The sequence below is a fragment of the Panthera onca genome, chromosome C2 (assembly GCF_046562875.1).
Source record: "Panthera onca isolate mPanOnc1 chromosome C2, mPanOnc1 haplotype 2, whole genome shotgun sequence".
Taxonomy (NCBI): domain Eukaryota; kingdom Metazoa; phylum Chordata; class Mammalia; order Carnivora; family Felidae; genus Panthera; species Panthera onca.
The window spans coordinates 122,045,243-122,071,500 of record NC_138347.1 but is presented as its reverse complement, the minus strand read 5'-3'; the positions used below and the strand labels follow the sequence as shown (position 1 = coordinate 122,071,500).

General features: G+C 36.3%; 1 protein-coding gene across 2 annotated transcripts in view; it reads left to right on the top strand.

Annotated features, from left to right (window-relative positions):
• RASA2 (RAS p21 protein activator 2) overlaps positions 1 to 26,258 on the top strand; it is a 123,019-nt gene that overhangs the window by 52,684 nt on the left and 44,077 nt on the right. For both annotated transcript variants that reach the window (XM_060638821.3, XM_060638820.3), the window contains exons 5-9: positions 1,156 to 1,232; positions 18,251 to 18,334; positions 20,669 to 20,741; positions 24,012 to 24,088; positions 25,043 to 25,144. In XM_060638821.3, the coding sequence (XP_060494804.1) occupies positions 1,156 to 1,232; positions 18,251 to 18,334; positions 20,669 to 20,741; positions 24,012 to 24,088; positions 25,043 to 25,144 (413 nt within the window). The remainder of the gene's footprint in view (positions 1 to 1,155; positions 1,233 to 18,250; positions 18,335 to 20,668; positions 20,742 to 24,011; positions 24,089 to 25,042; positions 25,145 to 26,258) is intronic.

Below are 26,258 nucleotides of genomic sequence, written 5' to 3'. Positions count from 1 at the left end.
GATCCGCCAATCAGTGTTGTTGCTCCTCACTACCCATCGAACCCTGAGCTTTGTAGTTAATGCACCTCAGATTCACTCTTACGGAGCAAACCCTTATAAGATAGTGAGGCCGATTCAGGTTAGATTACTGTGAAAGAATGTCTGAAAGGGGTTATTCCAAAGAGGAACAGTGACTTGATAATGAACTTTCCTACCTCTGATGAAATTACTTACGTCATCAGCCCCTAGACATCACACCCCTGAAATCTCTACTGTGAGAATTTGTCATGTCAGCTGGGTGGAGGTAATCCAAGACTGATTCTTAACCACTTCAGAATTGCTCATAACCAGTTTAGAATTGCTCATCACTGGTGGCAGCATGAAAATATCAAGCTCCAGATTGTATTGTCCCTAAGCCTTCATTTCATGAGAAGTTGAGTTTGCTTTAAATTTATATGTAGTACTGGATTTTTACAACTCCCATTTATTAACAGCTAATTAAGAAAGTACTCATTTATTTTCGGTATCCCATTTTTTTCATTAGGGCTCTTGGTCCTATATTATCTTTTGTTTATTGTCTTCGCACTAGATTGCGAGCTTCTTATAAGCAGTGATTGTTGTCTTATATATCTATTGATTCCTACCCAGCCCTACAGTGAGTGACTATTAAAATATAGTAGATATTCCATAAGTCTTTAATTTTCAGAGAAGTGTTGACAACTTGAGTCTTACTAGCTTTAACTTAGTTTTATTTTTCAGAATTGTATGATTTCTCTCGACGTATAATGATACTGCCTCTATCCTTATTGATGGTTTAGATTTTCTGGAAAAAGCATTCTACATTTTATAATTTGCTTTCATTTCAAAATTTCCTAAAACATAAATGCTACCTTTTTAAAAAAATCTATGGTGATTGAGATTGATAAATACTTTTTGAACTGTGATTGCATTCTTAGATTTGAATGCCGTGTCTGATATAAGCATTTGACTAGATCTACATCGTTGGTTATTAGTCATTTAACAAGTACTTAATATGGGCAAAGCCATGTGCTAGGGATCACAAATTTAGTGAATAACTAAATATTTTAGGTACCATTTGAAAAAGTACATACCTTTAATAATTTGTCAGCAAAATAGACTACTCAGTTTGCCAATTTTTTTTTTTTCTCATTATAGGGTAAAGTTCACCTTGAATTAAAACTGAATGAACTGATAACAGAGAATGGAACTGTGTGCCAGCAGCTTGTTGTACAGTAAGCATATTTCTTTTACTAAAATCAACTGGAAATAATTCTCCATTTTGTATTCTTTGAACCTTAAGCCCACACCTTATTTTATATACTTCAGAAACTTTTTTGAAAAATGAAACTCTGCTGTGTTGTTCCTTTATTAAGTTGATTTCCAGTTTGTTTTCTTATATCTAGTCTACTCAGGTTGTGATAAGTCATTAATTCATTCAGCCTTATTTATTGAATGTGGGTTAAATGATAGAGTTAGGCAAGGGGCTGTTAACAGGATCATGGATAAACGTGTCTAACTACCTGGCAGAAGAGAATTGGAAAGGCTTCCTATTAGAGGGCCTTTAGAGAAGAGACTGATACCACAGAGCTGAGCATTAGGAACCCTGGGACTAAAAAACTAAATGGCTACCTTGAGAATGTATTGATTCTCACCTACTTAAAAATTCCTGTTTTGCCCTCAAGTCATTTTCTGTGGTTCAGACTCTAATCTTCTAACTGCTCTGGAAATCTGTTCAAGCCTAATTCTCTCTTTTCTCTTCCACCCAAACTTTTCCTATGTGTTATCAACAAACTACTGGATATCCCTGACTTCTTTTTCTCTTTGTATTAACTAATAATCTGAATATCCCCTGAGTTACTGTTTCCTTTACTGCCTTCTCAATTAGATGCTGTTTTCTCCCATACCCACTTACCTTACAGTGGGGTGAGTGTTACTCTCTAGACTATAATTTATTCTCCTTATTATGAACACCCCAGCCCCTTTGAGGCATTTTCCCCTCCCTCTATTTATTTATGTTTATTAAATATATAATATTACTTTTTTTAGAACTCTTTTTTTTTTTAAGTTTATTTTGAGAGAGAGAGAGAGAGTGCAAGCAGGGGAGGGGCAGAGAGAGAGGGAGAGAGAGAATCCCAAACAGGTTGTGCACTATCAGCATGGAGCCCAACATGGGGCCTGATCCCACGAACTGTGAGATCATGACCTGAGCTGCCATCAAGAGTTGGACATTCAACCGACTGAACCACCCAGGTACCCGTAGAACTCTTTTAAGGAAGGTTGCATATATCATGATCCTTAATATATCAGTGTATAGTCCTAAGAGTAAGTATATTCTCTTAAATAACCGTAATACAATTATCAAACTCAGGAAGCTCAACATTGTTACAATAAAAGTATAATGTATGGGGCGCCCGGGTGGCTCAGTTGGTTGAGTGCTGGACTTCAGCTAAGGTCATGATCTCACAGTCTGTGAGTTCGAGCCCCACTTTGGGCTCTGTGCTGACAGCTCGGAGCCTGGAGCCTACTTCAGATTCTGTGTCTTCCTCTCTCTCTGCCCCTCCCCTGCTCATGCTCTGTCTCTCTCTGTCTCAAAAATAAATAAAAACATTAAAAAAAAATTTTTTTAAAGTATAATGTATGCTTTTTATATTCCAGTACTTTAACCTACAGTTATTATATTTTACTTTTGTCAGCTGTCCCGATAACGCCCTTTAAAGTATTTTTTTCTTCTCCAAGAAAGGATCCAGTCCAAGATCATGTATTACATTTAGTTTACATGTCTCTTTAATCTCCTCAACCAGTAATAGTTTTTAGCTTTCCTTTATCTTTCATGGTATTGAGATTTTTGAAGTCCTTTTGTTTTTGTTTTTTTAATGTTCCTCAGTTTGGATTTACTTACTGAAAACAGCTCAAGATTTGTTTGCAGTATTTTTCCCCCTAGACTGAGAAGCATATAGTGCAAGTATGTGGAGTAGTCCCTTTCCACCACTCCCTCCCCTGCTCACTTTGGTTATGTCATAACATTTGAAATAGTTGGTTTGGTTTCATTTGGTTTGGTTTGTTTGCATTCAGGTTAATGGGATTTTGCCCCCATTCTTGTTGTTTACTTTTATTTTTTTAATATGTAGAATATTAGCACAACTTCAAAAGTCAAAACTCTTAACAAAACGCATTACTCAGAGATGTGTTCAGTCCCCTCTCCTTATGCTCAGTTCCAGGCAACCATGATCTGATTTTAGTCCCTATAGTTTTGCCTTTTCCAAAATGTCATATGAACAGATTGATATAATATGTAGGCTTTTGTGACTAGCCTCTTTCATTTAGCATAATGCTTTTGAGATTCATCCACGTTGTTGCATATATCAGGAGTTCAATCTTTTTTTTAGGTATTATTTATTTATTATTATAACTTGGTAGATACTCTTGTCCTTATTTTACAGGTGATAAAACAATACACAGATTGGTTAAATGAGCCCAAGTTTGTACAGGGAGTGGTAGAGCCTGGATTTGAACTGCGGCAGTTTGATTTTTTTTTTTAACTTCTTGCTTTTGAGATAATCATAGATTTATAAGAAATTACAAAGTATGGAGAGGTCCTGTGTACCCTTCGCTCAGTATTTCTCAATAATTACATCTTATATAACTATAATACAATGTAAAAACTGGAAAATTGACATTGTATACTGTACAGTATGTTGTATATCTTTTATCGTATGCATAGATTTGTGGTAACTGCCACAATCAAGATACATAATCTTTCTGTCACAATAAATATCTTCCTTATGCTACCCTGTTATACTCACACCCATTCCTTCCCCCACTAACATTTGTAACTTTGGCAACCTCTAATCTGTCTCCATATCTATATTTTTGTCATTTCAAGAATGTTATGTAAATGGAGTCTTATCATATATGACCTTTTGAGATTGGCTTTTTCAACCAGATCCATCCAATTTTGTGTAGTTTCTTATAGATAGAATATAGTTGGGTGTCACTTTTTAAAGCCCACTCTGCCAGTCTTTTCTTTAGTGAATTTATAGCATTTACTTTTAATGTAATTACTGATGTGTTAAGCTTCAATCTGCCACTTTTTGGTTTTTCTCTTCTCTTTTACTGTTTTCTTTTTCCTTTGAGTTCCTTGAACATTTTTTAGAATTCCATTTTGATTTATCTGTACTGTTTTTCTATCTCTTTGTGTAGTTTTTTAGTGGTTGCTTTAGGATTACATTATACATGTATAACTTATTGTAGTCTACTGGTATTGCTGTTTTACTGGTTAGAATAAAGTGTAGAAACCTTACCTTCTTTTAAATCCCTTTACCCTCCACCATTCTATAGTATAATTATCTTAATGGTTCCCCTGAAAACATTAAGAACCACATCAGTATTACAATTTTTGCTTCAGCCATCTAACACAATTTAGAAAAATTAGAGAGGGGAAGTCTAAGTTTGTTGTATTTGCCCATATTTTTGCTCTTTCCATATTCTTTTTTCTTTCCTGTTGTTTTAGGATTACTTCTTTTATCTCTGTCTTCTTGTTTAGAGAATCTCCTTTTACTGTTCTTTTAGGGTAGGTCTATAAATGATACATTGTCTTAGTTTTCCTTTATCTGAGAATGTCTTGATTTTTTTCTTTATTCCTGAAGGATATTTTCAATGGATATAGAATTCTTGGTTGATAGCTCTTTTTTTTCAGCACGTGAAAAATATATCACTTGCTTCTGGCCTCTGTGGTTTTTTGAATTCACTGTAATTCTATTTCCTGTGCAGGTAATGCACTTTTTCTCCCTGGTTACTTTGAAGACTTTGCCTTTAGTTTTCTATGTGTTTCGGTTTCACTATGAGGTATTTTGACATAGATTTCTCTGAGTTTATCCTGTTTGGTATGTTCAGTCAGCTTCTTGAATCTGTATGTTTGCATCCTTTGCCAAATTGGGAAATTATTGGCCATTATTTCTTGTAATACTCCATCAGCCTTGCTATCTTTCTCCTCTCCTCTTGAGATTTCAATGGCATAAATGTTAGATCTTCTATGATAGTCCCACAGGTCCCTGAGGTTCTGCTTTTCCCACCCCCACTTCCCCTCCCCCAGTCTATTTTCTCTCCCTTGTTCATATTGAGTAGTTTCTGCTGTTCTGTCTTTAAGCTCACTGATTATTTCCTCCATCCCCTCCATTCTACTGTTAAGCCCATCTGTCAAGCTTCTTATTTTGGTTTTAAGTATTAAAATTTTCTTTTGATTCTACTTTATATCTTTTCTTTCTTTAATGACTTTCTATTTTTTTTGCTGAAACTTTTCATATTTCAGATGTGTTTGTAATTGCTCATTGAATCATTTTTAGGATGGCTGCTTTCACATTTTTGTCAGATAACTCCAACATCGATGTTATTCTGTGGTGTCATCTGCTGGTTGTTTATTCTCATTTAAAGCTACTTCACGGGGCGCCTGGGTGGCTCAATCAGTTGAGCATCTGACTTCGGCTCAGGTCATGATCTCGTGGTTCATGGGTTCAAGCCCTGTGTCGGGCTCTGTGCTGACAGCTCGGGGCCTGGAGCCTGCTTCGGATTGTGTGTGTGTCTCTCTCTCTGCTCCTCCCCTGCTCACACTCTGTCCCTCTCTCAAAAATAAATAAAGATTAAAAAAAATTGCTTTTAAATTTTTTTTTTTTTTCAACGTTTTTTATTTTTATTTTTGGGACAGAGAGAGACAGAGCATGAATGGGGGAGGGGCAGAGAGAGAGGGAGACACAGAATCGGAAGCAGGCTCCAGGCTCCGAGCCATCAGCCCAGAGCCTGACGCGGGGCTCGAACTCACGGACCGCGAGATCGTGACCTGGCTGAAGTCGGACGCTTAACCGACTGCGCCACCCAGGCGCCCCCAAAAAAAATTGCTTTTAAAGCTACTTCACAGGTAGTATTCCATTGTATTGAATTTGTTTCTCTGTTCATCACTTGGCAGATATTTGAATTGTTTCCAGTTTGAGGTGATTATAGAGAAAGCTGCTATAAATGTTAACAAGTAGGTCTTTGTATGGGCACATGATGGTCTGTATTCTTTTCTTCTTTCTGTTCTCTTTCACTTGAACCTCCACAGTCCATACTCCTTGGCCTGCAACACCAGAGCTCCAATAGCAACTTTGCAGAATTTATTGTTGATTTCTCAACTTTTAGAGGTTTGTGGTATTCTGGTTTTTAGTACCACTGAAAGCATAGTATTATGTGTTGTTTTCTTTGTGCTACTTGCTGAATTTACAGGTGGGGGGTAATGTGTGGAAAGGTTCATATCCTAGCAGTTACTATTATCTTCAAGACCTGGAAGCTCCTCACTGCAACATTTCTGAAATTTCAGTAAGACTTCTACCCATTGATCTTTACCACGTTCTTACCCATTTTTATTTTTTCACTTCCTTCTAGGTTGTTTTCCATGATCTATCACTGTAATCATTTTTTCTTGCACTTTTCCAATAACTTCCTTGCTCTTTATTCATCCTTCTTATTTATCTGGAACAATCCTAGTATAAATGAACTTAGTCTCTCTGTGTTCAGTTTGCACCTGAGTATTATTGCTGGAGAAAATCAAAAAGACTGATTGTACTTTAAATTCATGATCATAAACCCTGCATGGGTATTTGTAACTGCCCTGGAGTTTTACTCTGCTTCTCTAATAACAACTGTGAGATTCTCCATCATTACAATCTGTAAATTGGTCACATTTTCCTGAATCTAAATCTGCAAACCTGTATTGGCATCCATCGTTTTGTCTTTATGTTCTAGTAGAGGAGGTGCCCCTCTCTTGTTGGGGGTGAATTTTTCTATCTGGTCTCTGAATTTCCATCTGTTTCCCCTACTCAAGGACTTTGCTCCTTCACCTATTCCTTCTTCTGTTTCATCAGCTTTACCTTCTCTTTTAGATTGTTCTCCTCAAAATGTAAAACAGTGTTCTAGGATCTCCTATCCTAAAAAGGCATGCCTCCCCAGACCTTATCTCTACCCTCCTCCCCTAGCTGCCATCCCCATTTCTCTGTTCTCCTTTGAAGGCAGAATTCTCAGAGTGAAATTGTCTTATAGCTACAGGGTTGTTTGTGTGAGTGTGTATGTATGTTAGCTCTATTCATGCAGAAGACCTGGAAGCAGTGTCATCCCAGCAGCAATGAACATACTTAGCATCTAAATAATCATTCTCCAATCAGTATGGTCCAATAGATCTTTTAATGATGATGAAAATGGTTTATAACTTAACTGTCCAGTATGGTAGCTACTGGTCATATGTGGCTATTAAAAACTTAAAATATGGCTAGTGGAGCTCAATAATTGAATTTTTAATTTTGTCCAATTTTAATTAACTTAAATTTAAATAGCCACATGTGGCTAATGGCTCTAGTATTAGTATTAGTGTTTTCTGTTATTTCAGACCTGCTCCAATAAAGAGAACCTGATTCTTTTTTTTAAAGTATTGGCTGATTTCAGGACTTGAGCAGGGAAAATACAAGATGAGCTCAGAGCATATGTGGAGTCAGAAAGTAAGAAAGTTCTACAAATAAATAATGAAGGCATGTAGAAAGGACATTGAAGCCAACTTGAAGGAGCTCCACGTAACCAAACTGGGACAATTTGAGCATCAAATCAAATAATAATAATAATTACAGATCAAAACCTATAGTATAGGGATGCCTGGGTGGCTCAGTCAGTTGAATGTCTGACTTCAGCTTAAGTTTTGATCTTACAGTTCGTGGGTTCGAACCCCATGTTGGGCTCTCTGCTGACAGCTCAGAGCCTTGAGTCTGCTTCGGATTCTGAGTCTCCCTCCCTCTCTCTCTGCCCCTGCCCTGCTTGTGCTCTGTCTCTCTCTTTTTCAAAACAAATAACATTAAAAATACTTTTTTAGGGACACCTGAGTGGCTCAGTCAGTTAAGCGTCCAACTTTGGCTCCAGTTATAATCTCATGGTTTGTGGGTTCGAGCCCCGCATCAGTCTCTGTGCTGACAGCTCAGAGCCTGGGGCCTGTTTCGGATTCTGTGTCTCCCTCTCTTTCTTCCCTGCCTCTGCTCACACTCTGTCTCTCTCAAAAAATAAATACTAAAAATTAAAAAACAATGTTTTAAGCCTATAGAATAAAATATCCATGAGCCAGTGCTGCTATATTGGGGAGAAAGGACTGGGGAGAAAGGACTACTTTTTCTTATAGAATTCTCATTAATTAATGTAGGACAAATGATGGAAATAGAAAATCATCATGTATGGATGCTAAATAAGTGGGCGTAAACATGATGACCAACAGCATACTTGTATAGTCTCAAAGAATCTCCACCATAAGATGTCTGATAGATACCAGTTTAACTGTGTGACCGAAGTTAGTGTCACTGGTAATAAACATCTGGCTACCTGGTATGCTACATTGAGAAGGACACCAAGATAGATAACCTCAATCTAATCGCAGGGAAACATCAAATTCAAATTAAGGAATATTGTACAAAAGAACTGGCTAGTACTGACAGGATCAAGGGGCAAAGAATTAAAACTAAGGAGCTGTTTTAGGATGGAAGAGACTAAGAAGACAGGACAGCTAAATGCAATGTGAGATTCTGTATTGCATCCTGGACCAGAAAAAGGACATTGACAAAATTTGAGTAAAGTCTGTAAGATTAGTTAATATAATTATTAACTAACATTGTTTCCGTGTTATTTTTCTCTTTCTGTAGTTTTACTCTGGTTACACAAAATGTTAATACAGGGTGATGGGTATACAGAAACTGTATATATTATTTTGCAATTTTTTGAAAGTCAGAAATCATTTCAAAGTAAGTTAAAAAAATTGTCTATACCTTATACATTTAATTCATGTCTTTTTTCTGAGCTCCACTCTCAGATGTTCACCTGCCTTTTTGGCAACTCCACTTTGATATCTCACAACATTGCAGATTTATCACCTGAAAACTGAAGCATTGACTATCATATCTGTATAGCTCCTTCCCATAGCCTTAGCAGTTGGAACCACCATCCACCTTTTACCCTAGCCAGACACCTGGGAATCATTTAAAGTCTTTTCTCCTCTCTCCCTCCACACATTGGATCCACTTCTTATTGATTATATGAAATATTTCTTGAATTTTCTAATTTTTATCATCTGCTGACATGTCCTTACTTCAAACCAGCAACCTTTTATTACCTTGACTATTGTAGTAGTTTCTTAGCTGGCCTTCTGCTCTGCAGTCCATTCTCTTCGTAGCAGCCCAGAGTAATCTTTTAGGACATAAATTAGATCATGTCATTCTCCTGCTCACTTAGTGATTCCCCTTGCATTTAGAATAAGATCCAAGCCCCTTGACTTGGCCCACATGGTGCAGCATGTTCCGACCCTGCCTGCCTCTTGGATTTCATCTTGTGGCTTGCTTCCTCTTGTTCATATATTCACTGGCCTTGTCTCAGTTCCTCAAATGTGACATATTCTTCCTGTTCAGAGATCAGCATCTGCTCTCCTTTTTGCCTGGAATGCCTATCCTGCTTCTCGCTGGTTTTCTCATCCTTTAAGTTTCAGCTTAAATATCACTTTAAAATAAGACACCCTATTCTTTTTCCTTCATAGCACTTGCTATTGTTTTTTGCTTTATTGCTTGTTATCTCTTATTTCAAGTAGACTGTCAGCTCCATGAGAGCAAGAATGTTGTTTGTCTTATTCACCTCTTCTTAAAGGATGAATAGAAAGTAGCTAGCCTAGAAAAAGTGAGATTTGTTTTCCAGAAGGAAAGAACAATATAGGTAGAAGTATGGAGGAAGAAACATGGTAAGAGGGAGGGAGGGAGAATAATTAAAAGCGGTTTCATGTTGCTAGCATATGAAGCTTGACTCAAGAGACTGGTCAGATACCAGTGAAGTAGGCTGGAACCAGATCTTGAAGGCTCTTAATATATCATATGAACTTCTGAAACTTAAAAGAACTTACGAAACTCTTGAAAGACTTTAGAGTAATATGGACAAATTTGCATTTTAGAAAGATGAGATTTGTGACAGTGGTAAGTACAGAAACTGAGAGATGAATTTGAAGGGTGTTAGGGTGATCCAAGTAAGAGATTATAGATTCAGAATAGTAGTTACAAAAATGAGAAAAGAGGACAAACGAAGAAACGTTTAAAGAGTCGCATCACCAAAACTTACTGATTATATATAGAAAGTGAGGACAAGAAGAATCTAAATGTGGCTCCTAGATTTCTAGATGGTGTTACTAGGTGGGTGGTGGTATTTACAACAAAAGAGAAAATTCTGAAGGAGGAACTTCTTTAATAAGAGATGGTAATGAGTTGAGTTTTAGCTGCTCTTGAACGTCTCGGTAGGGATTTCCATCAGGCATTTCAATATAAAAATCTTAAACTCTCTGGTGAGATCTCATAGAAATGTAAGGCTGATGGTAGTTGTGACCATAGGAGTGGATGTGATTAACAATAACAGCAACAACAACAGCCTTACAGGGAGGTTATGTAAATAGGAGGGAGACAGATAGGTGATATGAGGAAAATTAGGAGAATGAAGACAAAGGTAACCAAGAGAGAAGAGGTCTTGAAGGAGGGAAGGAGTGGTCAGAAGTGTTTCATGCAGCCAAGAAATCCAGTAAGAAGAGCGCTGAAAAATAGAGATAGCACTTAACACTCAGGGGACTTTAATGAGGAGAGTTTCCATAGAATGATGAATGTAGAAAAAACTAGATTTCATTAGGGTGAGGAGTGAAAGAGAAGTCAAGACATTTGGAAAGACAAACAGAAAAATTAGGTACTGGGTGACATGAAGTCCAGGCAGTGATTTTTATTTTATAGAAACAGGCTGAGAAAAAGAACTTTAGGAGAAAGAGAAAAAGAAAGAAGAAACAAGATGAATAGGAGGATGTTTGTTGCTAGTATATAGTAATTTAAAAAAAATACTTGTAGGGGCGCCTGGGTGGCTTGGTCGGTTGAGCATCTGGCTTCGGCTCAGGTCATGATCTCACGGTCCGTGAGTTCGGGCCCCGCGTCGGGCTCTGTGCTGACAGCTCAGAGCCTGGAGCCTGTTTCGGATTCTGTGTCTCCCTCTCTCTCTGCTCCTCCCCTGTTCATGCTCTGTCTCTCTCTGTCTCAAAAATAAATAAATGTTAAAAAAAATTAAAAAATAAAAATAAATAAAAAATTAAAAAACACTTGTATTCTTCAACCTTGTTATATTCACTGATTTGTTCTACTAGCTTGTTTATAGATTCTGTAGGATTTTGTACATGGACAGTTGTGTCATCTATGAATAGACAGTTTTACTACTTCCTTTTTAGTCTGGGTTCTGCTTATTTCTGTTTCTTGCCTGATCATTTTAGTAGGATGTTGAATAGAAGATGTGAGAGCAAATATCTTTGTCTTATTTCTTATCTTAAGGGGAAGGCATTCAGTTTTTTGTTTTTGTTTTTTTTTTTTACCGTTAAGTATGATGTTAGCTGTATTTCTCAGGTTGAGAAAATTCCCCTCTGTTCCTAGTTTGCTGAGAATGTTTCAAATGATCTGCTTTTTCTGATTTCATGTGTTAATATGGTAAATTTTGTGGATTGATTTTTGAAGTTAAACCAACCTCCACTTGGTCATGTTAATATTATCATTGTTATATATAGTTAGCTTTGATGTGCTAAAATTTTGTTAAGGTTTTTTACATTTACATTTATGAAGAACTTTGCTCTATAGTTTTCTTGTAGTGGCTTTGTCTGGTTTTTGGAATCAGAATAATGGCCTCATTGAATGAATCAGAAAGTAATCTCTCTTTTTCAATTTTCTGGTGGTTTGTATACAATTGATATAATTTCTTTTTTACGTGAATATTACAAGAATTCACCAGTGAAGCCATCTGGGTCTGAAGTGTTTTGGTTTTTTTTAAATTTTTTGGTGGGAAGGTTCTTAACAAGAAATTTAGTTTTTTTAAATAGGTACATAGCCCCCCCCCCCTTTTTTTTTGAGACACTGGGAACATGAGATGGGGAGGGGCAAAGGGAGAGAGAGAATCTTAAACAGGCTCCACGCCCAGCATGGAGCCCAAGATAGGCTGGATCTCAGGACTGTGAGATCGTGACCTGAGCTGAAGAAATCAAGTGTCAGATGCTATATTTAACCACCTGAGCTACCCAGGCGCCCCACTATTCAGATTTTTTAAAAGTGATCTTTGGTAATTTGTATCTTTCAAGAAATTTGACCATTTAATCTGAGTTGTTCAATTCTTTGGTATAAAGTAATTCAAGTTACTCTTTTAATATCTGTAGACTTAATAGTGATGTCATGTTGCTCATTCCTAAAGTTGGTAATTTGTGTCTGTACTCTATTTTTGTTAATCAGTATAGCTAAAGTTTATCAATTTTAATGGCCTTCTTAAAGAAATGGCTTTTGGGGGTGCCCGGGTGGCTCAGTCAGTTGAGCGTCTGACTTCAGCTCAGATATGATCTTGCGGTCTGTGAGTTCAAGCCCCGTGTCGGGCTCTGTGCTGACACCTCGGAGCCTGGAGCCTGCTTCTGATTCTGTGTCTCCCTCTCTCTCTGCCCCTCCCCCGCTCATGCTCTGTATCTCTCTCTCTCTGTCAAAAATAAATAAACATTAAAGTTTTTTTTTAAAGAAAGAAATGGCTTTTGGGGGCGCCTGGGTGGTACAGTTGGTTAAGAATCTGACTTTGGCTCTGGTCATGATCTCACAGTTCGTGAGTTCGAGCCCTGTGTCGGGCTCTGTGCTGACAGCTCACAGCCGAGAGTCTGCTTCAGATTCTGTGTCTCCCTTTCTCTCTGCCCCTCTCCTGCTCACACTTTCTCTCTCTCTCTCTCTCTCAAAAATAAATAAAAGATTTTTTAAAAAGAAAAGAAAAGAAATGGCTTTTGAGTTCATTGACTTTTGTATATTTTTTGTTTTCTATTTTGATTCCCACTGTATTTTTTGTTTACTTTAGGTTTAATTTGTTTTTGTTTTCTAAGTTTCTTGTGATGGAGGCTGAAGATAGTGGTTGAAAATCTTCTTTCCTAATGTTGGTGTTTAGTGCTATCCATTTTCTTCTGAGTACTGTTTTAACTGCACCTTTCAAGTTTTGATGTGCTGAGTTTTCATTTTAATGCAGTTCAGAATGCTGTATAATTTTTCTTTTGCTTATTCTTCAGCCCACGGATTATTTGTGAGTTATTTTGTTCCCAGGTGTTTGAGGATTTTCCAGATATCTTTTTGCTGTTGACTTCTAATTTAATTCTGCTGTTGTCAACAAATTTTGTATGATCTGAATACTTACAAATTTTCCAAGACTTGTTTTTGTCCACAAAGTATTGTTTAATCTTGGTATATGTTCCATATGCATTTGAAATTGATATGTTTTCTGCTTTGCATGGGTAGAATTTTTTTTAGTAAATGTTAATTATGTCATGTTGGTTATCAGTTACTGAGAGGGGATGTTGCTATCTCCAACTGTTTGTGGATTTGTCTGTTTCGCCCTGTAATTCTGTCAGTTTTTGCTGCTTTTGCAACTTTGATGCTAGGAGCTTAACATTTAGGGTTGTTATATCCTTTTAATAAATTGAATTCCTCGCTATTATAAAATGACCATCTTTATCCCTGGGACTATTCTTTGTTGTGAAATCTGCTTTGTCTGATATTAATATAGCCTCTCTGGATGGCAGTCTTCCTCTCTTTCTCTCTCTCTCTCTCTCTCTCTCTCTCTCTCTTTCTTTCTTTCTTTCTTTCCTTCTTTTGCCTTTGTTCTCTCTCTTTTTTTTCTTTCCTTCCTTCTTTTATGTTTCTAATTTAAATTTAATATTATAAGATTTTTAATCTAACTTTGACTTTATTATATTGAAAATCTTAATCCCTGACAACACTAACAATTACTGTCATTATCTTATATAATAAAGAAAATAGATTCAAAATAATAATGCTAATATTACTGCTGGCAGTGAGGTTGCTGAATGAAGTTTAAGAGATCTTACTGTACTATTTGTTCTAAGGATACAGAGTCAAATACTATGTTCCAGTCTATTGAAATAATTCTTTCTTTTTTAGTGGTTTCTCATAATTTTTTCCTTTTAAGAATTGCTTAAGTTTAATTTTACTTATGAAATGTAAAAGATTTTTTGTTTCTAAAGTCAGAACTTCTATAAAGTGTGTTTGGAGAAGTATCATATTCATTCCCAACCCCCTACCCTCCATATCAAAGTAATTAGAGAGTAGAGATTTATCTTATTCTTTTTGACAACTACATAGTATTCTAACATATAGATTTACTCTCAGTTATTCAGCCAGACCCCTACTGATGGACTTTTGGGTTGTTATTATCCAGAGAATCAGTCAGCTTTCTTTTGATTAGTATTAGTATATATTTTTCCCATTCTTTTAATCAGAGCCTCTGGTTTTTTTTTTTGTTTTTTTTTTTAATGTTCATTTTTGAGAGAAAGCACACATGAGAGGAGGAAGGGCAGAGAGAGAGAATCCCAAGCAGGCTCCACACGAAGCCAGATGTGGGCAGGACTTGAACCCATGAAGCATGAGATCATGACCTGAACTGAAGTTGGACACTTTACCAACTAAGCCACCCAGGCGCCCCTGATCAAATGGTTTTTATTCTTTCTCTTGTTGATATGTTGTACCACATTGATTGATTTGCAAATGTTGAACTACCCTTGCATCCCAGGAATAAATCCCACTTGATCATGGTGAATGATTTTTTTAATGTATTGGTGGATTCAGTTTGCTAATATTTTGTCGAAGATTTTTGCAGATTTTATGTGTTCATCAGAGATACTGACCTGTAGTTCTCTTTTTTTAGTGTCTTTATCTGGTTTTGGTATCAGGGTAATGCTGGCCTCATAGAATGAATTTGTTGTTTTTGGAATAGAGAAGAATAGGTATTATTAACTCTTCTTTAAATGTTTGGTAGAATTCACTTGTGATGCCCTCTGATCCTGTTTTTTTGTTTTGGGGGGAGTTTTTTTTTTTTATTCCTGATTCAATTTCCTTGCTGGTAACCATTCTGTTCAAATTTTCTATTTCTTCCTGATTCAGTTTTGGGATGTTATATGTTTCTAGGAATTTATCCATTTCTTCTAGGTTGTACAGTTTGTTGGCATGTTAACATATAGTTTTTCATAATATTCTTGTATAATCCTTTGTATTTCTGTGGAGTTTTTTGTTTTTTGTTTTTTTTTTTTTTTTTTTTTATGAGTCTGGCTAAAGGTTTATCAATTTTATTGATCTTTTTGAAGAACTATCTCCTGGTTTCATTGATGTGGCCTATTGTTTTTTAAGTCTCTATTTCATTTACTTCTCCTCTGATGGCGCATGTTTTCTTGATTCTTTGTGTTCCTAGTTATTTTGTGTTGGATTGTAGACATTTTGAAGTTTCTGGATATTATTTCTATCAGTGTGCTTGAAGACCTAGTCAAGTTACTTGGAAACAATATGATTCCTTTGAGGTTTGCTTTTAAACCTTGTTAGATGGAATAAATACAACCTTTAGTCTAGGAATTATATTTTCTCAGTAATGATACAGCATCTGTGAATTACCAAGTTTCATACTATGGCTGGTGGGGCCTCATGCTAGCCACTTGTGGGCTTCAGGAATTATTCCCTCGAATCTAATCAAATGATTCTTTCCCCATCTTCAGGTAGTTTCCTCACAGGCTTATCAGCACTCATCTGAACACTCCAGGGGGATTCATACAGCTCTCTGGAAGTTTCTTTGTTTCGTTGTAGCTTTCTTTCCTCCAGTATTCTGTCTGGGAACTCTAGTTACTTTGGTCTTCCCCAGCTGACCACTCTCCCTCTTCTTCTCAGGAACAGTTGGGGACTCATTTCATTTCTTTTCCCCTCAGAGATGACTGTCCTGCACTGCTGATTTTGTTCTTTTTTTTTTTTTTTTTTTTTCTCCCAGTTATTCCATTCTCTGTTCCTCCATCTTGGCTGTATGTAGACATTAGCATTTGTCTTTTAGTTAAAAAAAAAAAAAAAAAAGAGCCTCAAGGAAAAGATTCAGGTCATTCTGTATTTAAACAAGTTTGGACTAAATATATTTTCCTTTGCAATTTCTAGAAAATGCATTAATATCAAATGTCATATATAAACAACGTAAGGGGCACCTGGGTGGCTCAGTCAGTTAAGCGTCTGGCTCTTGATTTTGGCTCAGGTCATGGTCTCATGGTTTGTGGGTTCAAGCCTTGCACGGTGCTCTGCACTGTATGGAGCCTGCTTGGGATTCTCTCTGTCCCCTTCTCTCTGCCCCTCCCCTGCTTGTTTGCTCTCTCTGTCTCAAAAAAATAAACTTAAAAAAAAAAAGTAACAAAATGTAAGATAATTCAGTATACTAAGCTCATTTTCAGCATTTGTTTTCACTCCTTCATGTTTATGATAGGAGACTGTTTGATTTACCGATTAGAATAGTTGTAAAAATATTTCATAACATATGTAGCAACAAATAAAATAATTTGTACTTAATAATATTACTTCTGTTTGTCAGAAAACAATTTTAATGCTTTTTTTTTTTTTTAACGTTTATTTATTTTTGAGACAGAGAGAGACAGAGCATGAACGGGGGAGGGTCAGAGAGAGGGAGACACAGAATCTGAAACAGGCTTCAGGCTCTGAGCTGTCAGCACAGAGCCCGACGCGGGGCTTGAACTCACGGACCGCGAGATCGTGACCTGAGCCGAAGTCGCATGCTTAACCAACTGAGCCACCCAGGCGCCCCTCAGAAAACAATTTTAAAAGTGTCTTACATTTAAAAGACCACTTCTGATGGTTTTTATAAATTCATACTTCCGGATTAATGGGCATCATTGTTTTGTTTTGTGAAGTATTCTTATAGAAGCCTGTGTATAATGAACTATTTTTCTCAGTTTTTTTCTACCTCATAAAATTATAGTGACTTTTCTATAATTAAGGTTTCTCATAATTAGTGTTTACATGAGATACATGTGGTATTACGAAGAGAGTAATACAATCAATATATTAAGGTGCAGTAGGGAACATACAAAGATGCTGGACTTGGGAAGCAGTTAAGAAAGTAGAAATTAAGTCTTGGCCCACTTTGTACAAGTTGTAGTACCTCTTCAGCCTTATTTTGTATTTTTTAATTTCTTACATAATCTTTTTGAGCCTTACTTTCTTCTTTAAGGTGTTTTTTCTCAAAGGCAGTTGTGGGAGTTAGATACATTTTATGAAAATAGTGGATAAAGTGCAAATGCTACATAAAAATCAGGTATCATTTTGAGGATTAGCCTGCGGTTAGCCTGAGGATTGTCAGTTTCAAACAGAACATAGTTGGAAAATTTGACTGTCCTAAGTCTAACATTAATACCCAGAATTATTATCTCGGTCTGTGCTTTCTTTGGTTAGTTAGGGGAATTTTTAAATTTTGATTTTTTTATACCCAATTTAATCGAATGAGTCATTATCATTTCTTCTTGACTCAGCACACCATATGCACTTCACCCACATATATGATCTGTGGGTTGTGGAGAGAAATAAGGATGTTGCTCAGTAGCCCACATCTTTCTACAAAGAATGCTTTCAGCAACTCTCATGAGTTTGTCTTAGGCATTAAGGAATGCAAACCCTTAGATATTAAACTAAATTTGTGGACTCAATAATATTTAGTGAGGAAATTGAGCAGACCATTAGGTTAGATTCTATGTCCTCTGTAAATACCAGTGACTTTATCCATGGAGTGGATTAGAAGATGTTGGATTTTAAGGTCTAAAACATTTTCTACAGAATGATACAGGAGCTGTTACTGAGAATCAGAATAAAAGACTACAGAATTGTGGGAGACTTGCCCTCTATTTATGAATCAGATTTGAAGTGGAAACCACAGTCATTTCCTTGTTTCTCATTCATGCTTCAGCAGAGGATGTGATGCCATAGATCTAGCTTGGTTTGTAGTTTCTCCTTTAAGGTTCACAACACATTCTTTTCCTGTTGAGAAGCCACAGCAGTGTTAGTATATTATCAAACCACAAAATGTACCTTGCTGCATACTTAGCCAGGGGATTTATGCTAAATATTATTTGGTAGTCTCAGTACTGCTTATGGCATTCTGGTTTTAAGTCCTATTTGAGAAATGTAGCATAAGTAAATAAGTGCACAATAGATGTATTTGAGGTAGGTGGTATATAGGCATACATCTGCAGACCTGTGGAAAAGCCTTAACCCTTTGAATATATTGATTTGTATTTAAAGATAATGCTTTATGTTGTTTAACTTAAATATACTATTAATTTTCTTTTATTCTTTCTTAGCATCGTGTCATGTCACGGGTTGCCTCTCATAAATGGACAAAGCTGTGACCCTTATGCAACAGTTTCTCTAGTGGGCCCTTCTAGGTAATGTGTTTTTTTTTTCCCCCAGCTTTTATTTAAGTTCCAATTAGTTAACATACAGTGTGTTATTAGTTTCAGGTGTACAGTATAGTGATTCGACACTTCCATACAACATATTTGTATATGCTCATCATAAGTGCACTCCTTAATCCCCAGCTGCCCCCCTACCTCCCCTCTGGTAACCATCAGTATGTTCTCTATAGTTAACAAATCTGTTTCTTGGTTTGCCTCTGTCTCTTTTTTTCCCCTTTGCCCTTTTGTTTTGTTTCTTAAATTCCACATGTGAGTGAAATCATTATGGTATTTGTCTTTCTCTCACTGACTTATTTCACTTAGCATAATACTTTGTAGCTACATTCACGTCATTGGTAGGTAATGCTTATTGAATTATTATTAGATTTTATTTTTTTACCTCTAAACAGTTTTCAAACATGCCTTTATTTTCCATAAGTACACTGATTTTTATCCAGAAATGTAAACATCTCTGAATCTGAAGATTCAGTATGTATATGGACTTAACAAATGATCTCCTTCTTTGACAGTAGGTGCTTCATTACACTGAAATGATCAGTGGTTGGCTTCTGTTCGTAACCTGGAGTTCAGAATTCAGAATAGGAGAGTGAATTATTATTAGATTTTTAAGTTTTAAAAGTTGACTTAAGAATTACAAAATTAAGGTTCTAAGAATAAATCCTAAATAGATATTTATGACACAAAGTAATGAATGCTTTGAAAGAAAGCTCTTTAGTGAGTTCTGTTATACACTTGCAAACAACCAAGTCCTGTTTTTATAGAAAGAAGATGGTTGCCATTTCGGATCTGCTAGACTCTTAGACTGTGGGGAACAACATGAGTTTTATAGTAGTTAAAATATACTTTAAAACATAAACGTGGCCTTCTTCATTCATCATTGGCCTTCCTACCTTCAAATATCTTAGATTTTATGCAGGTAAAATTCTGTTTCAAGCCCAGAATAGCAAGACAGTTTCCATATTTCTGTCTGGAAAGTGGTTCAGAACTAAAAATGCCTTTTCTACTCATGGCATCTGTGCTCTACAGAAAGAATTCCAAGCTGTAGACAGACTGCTGAAGTACCAGAACATGGTAAAGTGCACCATATCATTGATTTAAATTATTTACGATAATTTATGGAAAAACCTATAGCACTTTGTATATTTTATATTTTATAACTTCATTATGATTTCTTTCAGAGCCTGACTAGACTGAAATTTGCCTACAACTTGAAGGTTTAATCAGGAAACAGCAAAATATTCCCTCCACACCAAACATATACATACATACACAGACACATACCCCTTCCCCCCACCTTCAGGCTCTCTAGGTATTCTTTTTATTTATTTATTTTTATTTTTTTCTTAATTCCAGTGTAGTTAACATACAATGTTATATTAGTTTCAGATGTACAAATACATATTTTTATTTTTTAGGAAGTCACCCGTTAAGTCACTTTAAGAAAAGTATTTATATATATATATATATATATATATATATATATATATATATATATATGTCTATAAAGTACCTAGCACCTTGCCTAGTACTTACTGGGTGCTTAAACAACAGTGTGCTATTATTGCTATAGATGGTTTTAAATTTGAAAGCAGATACTCAATCCTTTAACATGCATGCTATCAGAGGGACTGAATTTTGTGTGTGTATGCTAAAAATGTTTAACCTAGTAGAGCTGTTTTTTGTTTTTGCTCATAATCTGTAGCTGAAGACACATTGTTTAGTATAATCATTTAGCAACATACAAATGGAAACTGGCATATGAATTTGGTTTTAAAAGTAATTATTGGTATTGATATTGTACTATTGTTGTATAAGATGTTAACATTGGGAGAGGCTAGGGAAAGACTGCATAGGACTTCTCTGTACATTTCTTTTCAACCTTCTCTAATTTTTTCAAATAAAAGATTTTCTAAAAAGCCACTTTGTAGCTGAGCCCCAAGAAGTAAACTGAGTTTAGTATGCTTTTTGTGTTTCTTGAGTATTTTTCAGCATACAGGTAGTCTGAATCTCATTGTCTTCCTTCTACCATTCTAAGTTTCTTCTATAAAGTAAGCTTGTCAGTCAGTGTAGTATAGCCATAGAAAGAATAATACAATCTTGTCATATCTGGATATAAAAACTTGTATATTCTTTGAGTCTTTAAAGATACCTCAAAATTTTTCTCCAAGTAATATTTAAAAGTATAGTTTTCCCTGAGTCATCTTAACAGCTAAATGGAGGTCAGGCTCCCTGGTTGGAAATAGCATGTTTTATAATTGTGTACTATTAAGTTCTACAAGGTAAAACTCTACCACATTGGAACAGGAATGACCAAAAGAAGACAAAAGTAAAGAAGAAAACAAGCAATCCGCAGTTTAATGAAATCTTTTATTTTGAGGTAACTTTTTGTTTTATATAAATGTTAACATTGAATATTTAATATTGAATGCTGGCTTCTTTTTTTTAAACTATAGCCATAGTAATCATTTAATCAACTAATACAACTAAGCCTTTCTATTCTGAAAGCAGTAGAATCATGATGTAATATGATGGAGGCCCAATATATAAAACAAATAAAGGTAGATCTGTGACTGATCTGGGGACAGGAGGACTAGGGCCACACCTACTCCCTAGTCATCCTCAATATTACACCCTCCTCCAAACACCCTCCCTACCTTATCCAGCCCCCACCTGACACACAGTGGGCACCAGACTCTTGTGCAGAGTACTGTATGAAAATCAGTAGTAAAGTAAGTATGATATCACTTGGTCGGAGTTCTAGTCACAGTTGACTTGGAATAAATCACTAAATCTGAAATTCACATTTATCTTGTGAAAGGATAATTTTGTGAGAGAAAACACCAGCCACCCTACCTGATAGAATTTTTAGGAGGCCTACATGTGAGAATGCTTTGAGACCATAAAGTGCTATATGATTAAGTCCTTATTATTAAGTTCTTTTTAGCTAGTTCCCTCTATGGACACATGCTTATTTTCATAGAGATCTTCAGCTGCCTTGAAGTTGCCCCAAAATACAGTGCTTTGGAGTTCTTTACTGTGGAGCATTTGTTAAATCATTTTTCATATCATTTGAAAACTATAGGGAAAAAAAAGTCAACCTCTGATTTCTAAAAGATCATGTTCCAACCATACAACATGTTGCAAGTGAGATTAACATGTAGGGAAGATTTGGAAAAAAAGTTACATTGTGTGCTTTTTCCTCTTTGTATGTGTGTTTTCTTAATGTTTTCTTAATATTTCAACGTGGGGTGAGGGCACATGTTGCCATTCCTGATGATTGTACTTTAATAAAGAAACATAGGTTAAAGAAAACACCAGAATTGAAATAAGACGAATTGTGGGGCTGGAGGGAAGGGAGAAAGAAAAACAAAAAATAATCTACCAGTGTGACACTTTTCCATTTCCTGGCTAAGGACTTTGGTGGTTCTACATTTATCAATGACTGTTACAGCTAGCCTGCAGAAAACATGGGGCAGCTTGCAGCAAGCAGATGGCCCTTGGAAAGGCAGGGTCTAACTTCCTTGCTCCATCCAGACAAACCTGTGAGGCCTAGAACATTCATTCAAAAGGCCCCGTTGTTGAGCTGATCATAAAGATTCAATCTCTGTCCTCGAGCTAAAGTAAGAGACACAAAGCACACGCATGCATGCCTACACAGAGCAGTAAAATGCAGTAGATATTGAAGAGGTCAGGTAAGTTCTGCTCCAGTTAAGTCAGAGCAGAGGAGTATTAGAAAGAACATTTTGAGCAGAGACATAGAGAAAAGCAGAAAGTTAGTCCACAGAATAGCAAGTAGTGATTTAACTGGAGCGTTCTGAAAGAGAATAATTGGAACAAAATTTAAAAGCTAGAGTAGGACCAACTGTGAAAGGCCTTGAGTACCTGACGGAGGTGCTTACATAGTAGCCATTGAAAATGTTTTGAGCCTGGAAATGATAGGAGTAATGCAGTGTTTTGGGAAGAATTAACCATGATCTGTGGGTCATATGTCTGAGAACAGAGATCAAGAGATTGTTATAATTAAGTTGTTAAATAAAAAACAATTAAAAAAAAAAAAGGGACAATGGGAGTCCGATCCAAGAGAGTAATAAGGAAAAACAAAGGAAGGGACAGATGAGAAAGAAACTGCAAAGGGCAAGATAACAAATGGGTTATAGAAGAAAAAACAAAGGGAGCAGTCAGATGTCCTAATGGTTTCAAATCTGAAATAAGAGGAAAAAAAGTTAAGGAAAGCATAAGTGGTTTGGTTTGAGACATAACGAACTTGAGGTCCGACATGAAAACCCTCCAGTAGGCAGTTCATGACTGAAATTTAAGATGGGTGATGACTGTAGATAAAGACTCAAGATTTGCTTGCAGGGAGTCAAGGAAACCAAAAGAATAGAGATATACAATATAGGAGAAGAGCAAGGAGGCTCAGTTCTGCCACTTACTAGGTATTCAGCCTTGAGCACATCTCTTAATTGGTCCCTTTAGCTTCCTCATTTTCAAGATGAGGATAATAAATCTAGCTTCAGATAAATCCTGCTTCGGAGCAGGACATTTTGATGAACAAAGAAGATAATGGATGTGAAAGCGCCTTGTAGACTGTATAACACTTTGCAGCTCTTAGAGCAAAATAAAAGATAAAACCTTGGAGAAAACCCATATTTATAGGTTCTGAGGAAGAAGATGTCCCAGAGGAAGAAGCAAAGAGATCAGGAGGTGCCAGGGGAGTGCCTGGGTAAACTCAAAGAAAAGAGTGTTTCTGGAAAAGGACGCACAGTTGTACTCAGGTGTTCAGGTAGAGGGGTCAAGGAAGATGAGAGCTACGAATTCACCATCAGACTTGGTGATCAAAAGAGGGGTTTAGGGAGGGTGAGCTGTGAGGAAGCCAGATTATAAGGAGTTACTGTAGTGAGTGGGTGTGAGGAAGTGGCAGCTCTGTAAGGGTGGATTGCAGTTTTGAGATACTGGTCTGTGAAAGGAAGGAGATAGGAAGACCGTAATTTAAGTGGAGAATTTTTCTTAGACTTAAGTGAGGTGAATAAGCTGGCGAAGAAAGCTGTAATTAAAATAGATCGAATGCTTACTGTATATCAGGTGTGGGTGGAGTAGTCATAGAAAAGAGGAGGCTCATCTCATCTGTTGTTCAGAAGCAATGAAAAAACTTAATCAAGTAGAAAGACCTACATGAGAACAGACCTGTTCAGGTGGACAGTAGCTGAAGAAGTGCCTGCCAGTGGCCTTGATATTTTCAGTAAAAATGTGAGATGGAAGCGTAAGGATAGAGTTGGTATCTTGAGAAATGTGGGACAGTCTTCAAACAGCTCTTGGTATGCGCAGCTTCACCAAAATAGAACAGTTTTGCTCTTTGAGTCACCAACAGATTGCATGTGAGCCAGAGAACCTAATGTTGCTGTATATTGAGTGGATAAGGGGGGGCTTGGAGGAAAGATTGCTTTTGATATTTTTATACTGCCTCATTCTCACTTCCCTGCTACTTTCATAGCTGGTTTTGTCTTTAGCTTTTGGGTAAACTATTACCTACGCATTTTCGTCTGTTTATAATAAATAAAATTGAACATTTTAGGGATGATAGTTTTTGAAGTTCATGTAGGAAAAAAATTTTCAAACTTTTTTATCAACTAAAATATTTTGTTTGCAGGTAACAAGATCCAGTAGTTATACCAGAAAGTCCCAATTCCAGGTAGAAGAGGAGGACATCGAAAAGCTAGAAATTAGGTATATGTCTTGGAGTTTTACAGAATTGCTTTTTTTGGTGCCAGAAGAAAATCTTAAATTTAATTGAAAAAGGCGAACCAAGCTTAATAGAATTCTCTTTAGCAAGTTGCTTGATGAAACTCTAATTTAAATTCATATTATCTTCTCAAAATCTGATTGCTTTGCAGAAATAGTCAAGGTGTATTTATTTAAAACCAAAGATGACCTAGTTTTCACCTAGTTTATTATATTTTTAATTTTCACAAATATAATTGTTCTTTAAAATTCTAAATCATAGCATAATGGATGCAAAGAGTATATAGAAAAGTAATTATATATTAGCCAATTTAGAAATAATTTTTTTATTCTTCTTAACATATCTGCTGTCTAACAGAAATTTCAGTGAGGTAAGAAGTCTTGTAAGATAATTCAACAGGTGCATGTGTTTGAAGTTTGTGTTATTTAGGTCTTAAGTATATGCTGTTTGGGAGGGGAAAGTTCGATAAGTGCATGTTTAGGTGTGGTGTTAACAGTGTGGTAAAGGGTGCATTAGTCACATGTTTGGAATGATCAGGTAATGTATTTTTCTAAATCACCTATCTTTTCATATTAACTGGTTCCAGTTGAGAAAGAAACTATAGTCTTGTGTTGGTTTCTTTTCTCAAATTCAACAAAGTAACTCTAGTTCCCCCTGCCACAGGTTAAAATGAAGCCTAGACTTCGAAACTAAGAAACATAAGTGCTTTCTTTTAGACCATTTAAAGTGGTTTACTTTCTGTGCTTATCAATAAAAGCTACTGCAATATTTTGTTTTCTTAGTTTAGATAGTGAGGTATATGACAATGCTAACATCTCTTACTCTTAAAGCATGTAAAATTAATGCTATAATACAACCAAAGTAATTTGAAACTACCTGGTGGTGTGCATTCTCTTAAACATTGTTTGCAAAAAATAAAGCCAGTTTAAAATTTTCAGGATCGACTTGTGGAACAATGGAAACCTGGTCCAGGATATTTTCCTAGGGGAGATTAAGGTTCCTGTGAATGTGTTAAGAAATGATTCCTCTCATCAAGCCTGGTAAGAAGACACATTCTAGTGAACTCCATAGTAGGTCATCACCTTTAATACACTGTACATGCAAATAAATGCTTACAATAAGCATATTTTTAAATTTGTAGTGGAATAAGCCAGGAGTCATTAACTTTAATTGATTTGGTTATTTATTTTTGCGGAAATAGAAGTACATTGATGGCTTTATGACTTGACTTCTAATACTCAGATACAAGAACTGAATTGTCTAGGAATATTGTTCTGTTCAAAAACTAAATCTTAACTCTAAGGAGAAACTGGAAATCATTTAAAACATGAGAGTTGCCCACGTGAGATGATGCTTGGTCACAGATCAGCATCTGCAGTACAGAAGCTTTATTAATGGTTGTGGGAACTGTGGATGTTTGAAAGCAAAGGGTTTATGGTAGAGAATCAGCTGTTTATGGGATCTTACCAGTGATTTTCCTTTACCACACCCCGCTGAAATGCACTATGGATGGCCCTGCTATTATTTTCTAAATGTCTAGGGTCCAGATGTTAAGCTGATTCAGTGAACGCTTTTTTCAGATGCTCTGGTGGCTCAACCATGGTTACAGTATTATTTTCATTATGTCTGTTACAGTGACATTAAACTGATGGTAGATGGAACTTCATGTTCACACATTAAACTGATGTTAGCTTCCTTAGGAGAATCGATGTGAAACTATCATTTTTTTCTGTCTACAGTACTTACAAACATGCCTGTTCCTGCCCTCTTCCAGTAGGTTGGCCAGTAACCCTCATGCTAGACTTGGGTTTCTACTTAGCATAAGAGAGCAGGCCTTTCTCATTTGCCTCTAAGGTTCACTGTTTAGAACTCCGTTTCAGTGCCTGAAGAGGAGTTGAAACTGAGTGGTTAGGTGTTTGTTACTGTTGGCATCAGTCTCATTTGTGTTTAAAAGAGCCTGCCTCTCCATATTGACTGTCAGACATTCTTCCCTTTGAACTCTGTTGTCCTCAAGCAGTTATCCCTTATAGATGGATTTTTAGACTCTTAAAATTTTTACTTTATTTTTGCCTCTTGCTAATACATATCTAAGATTTATGGGTCTTTCTGGTGGCATTTTGTATAATTTCTAAAATGTATCCACAGTGGTGTTGG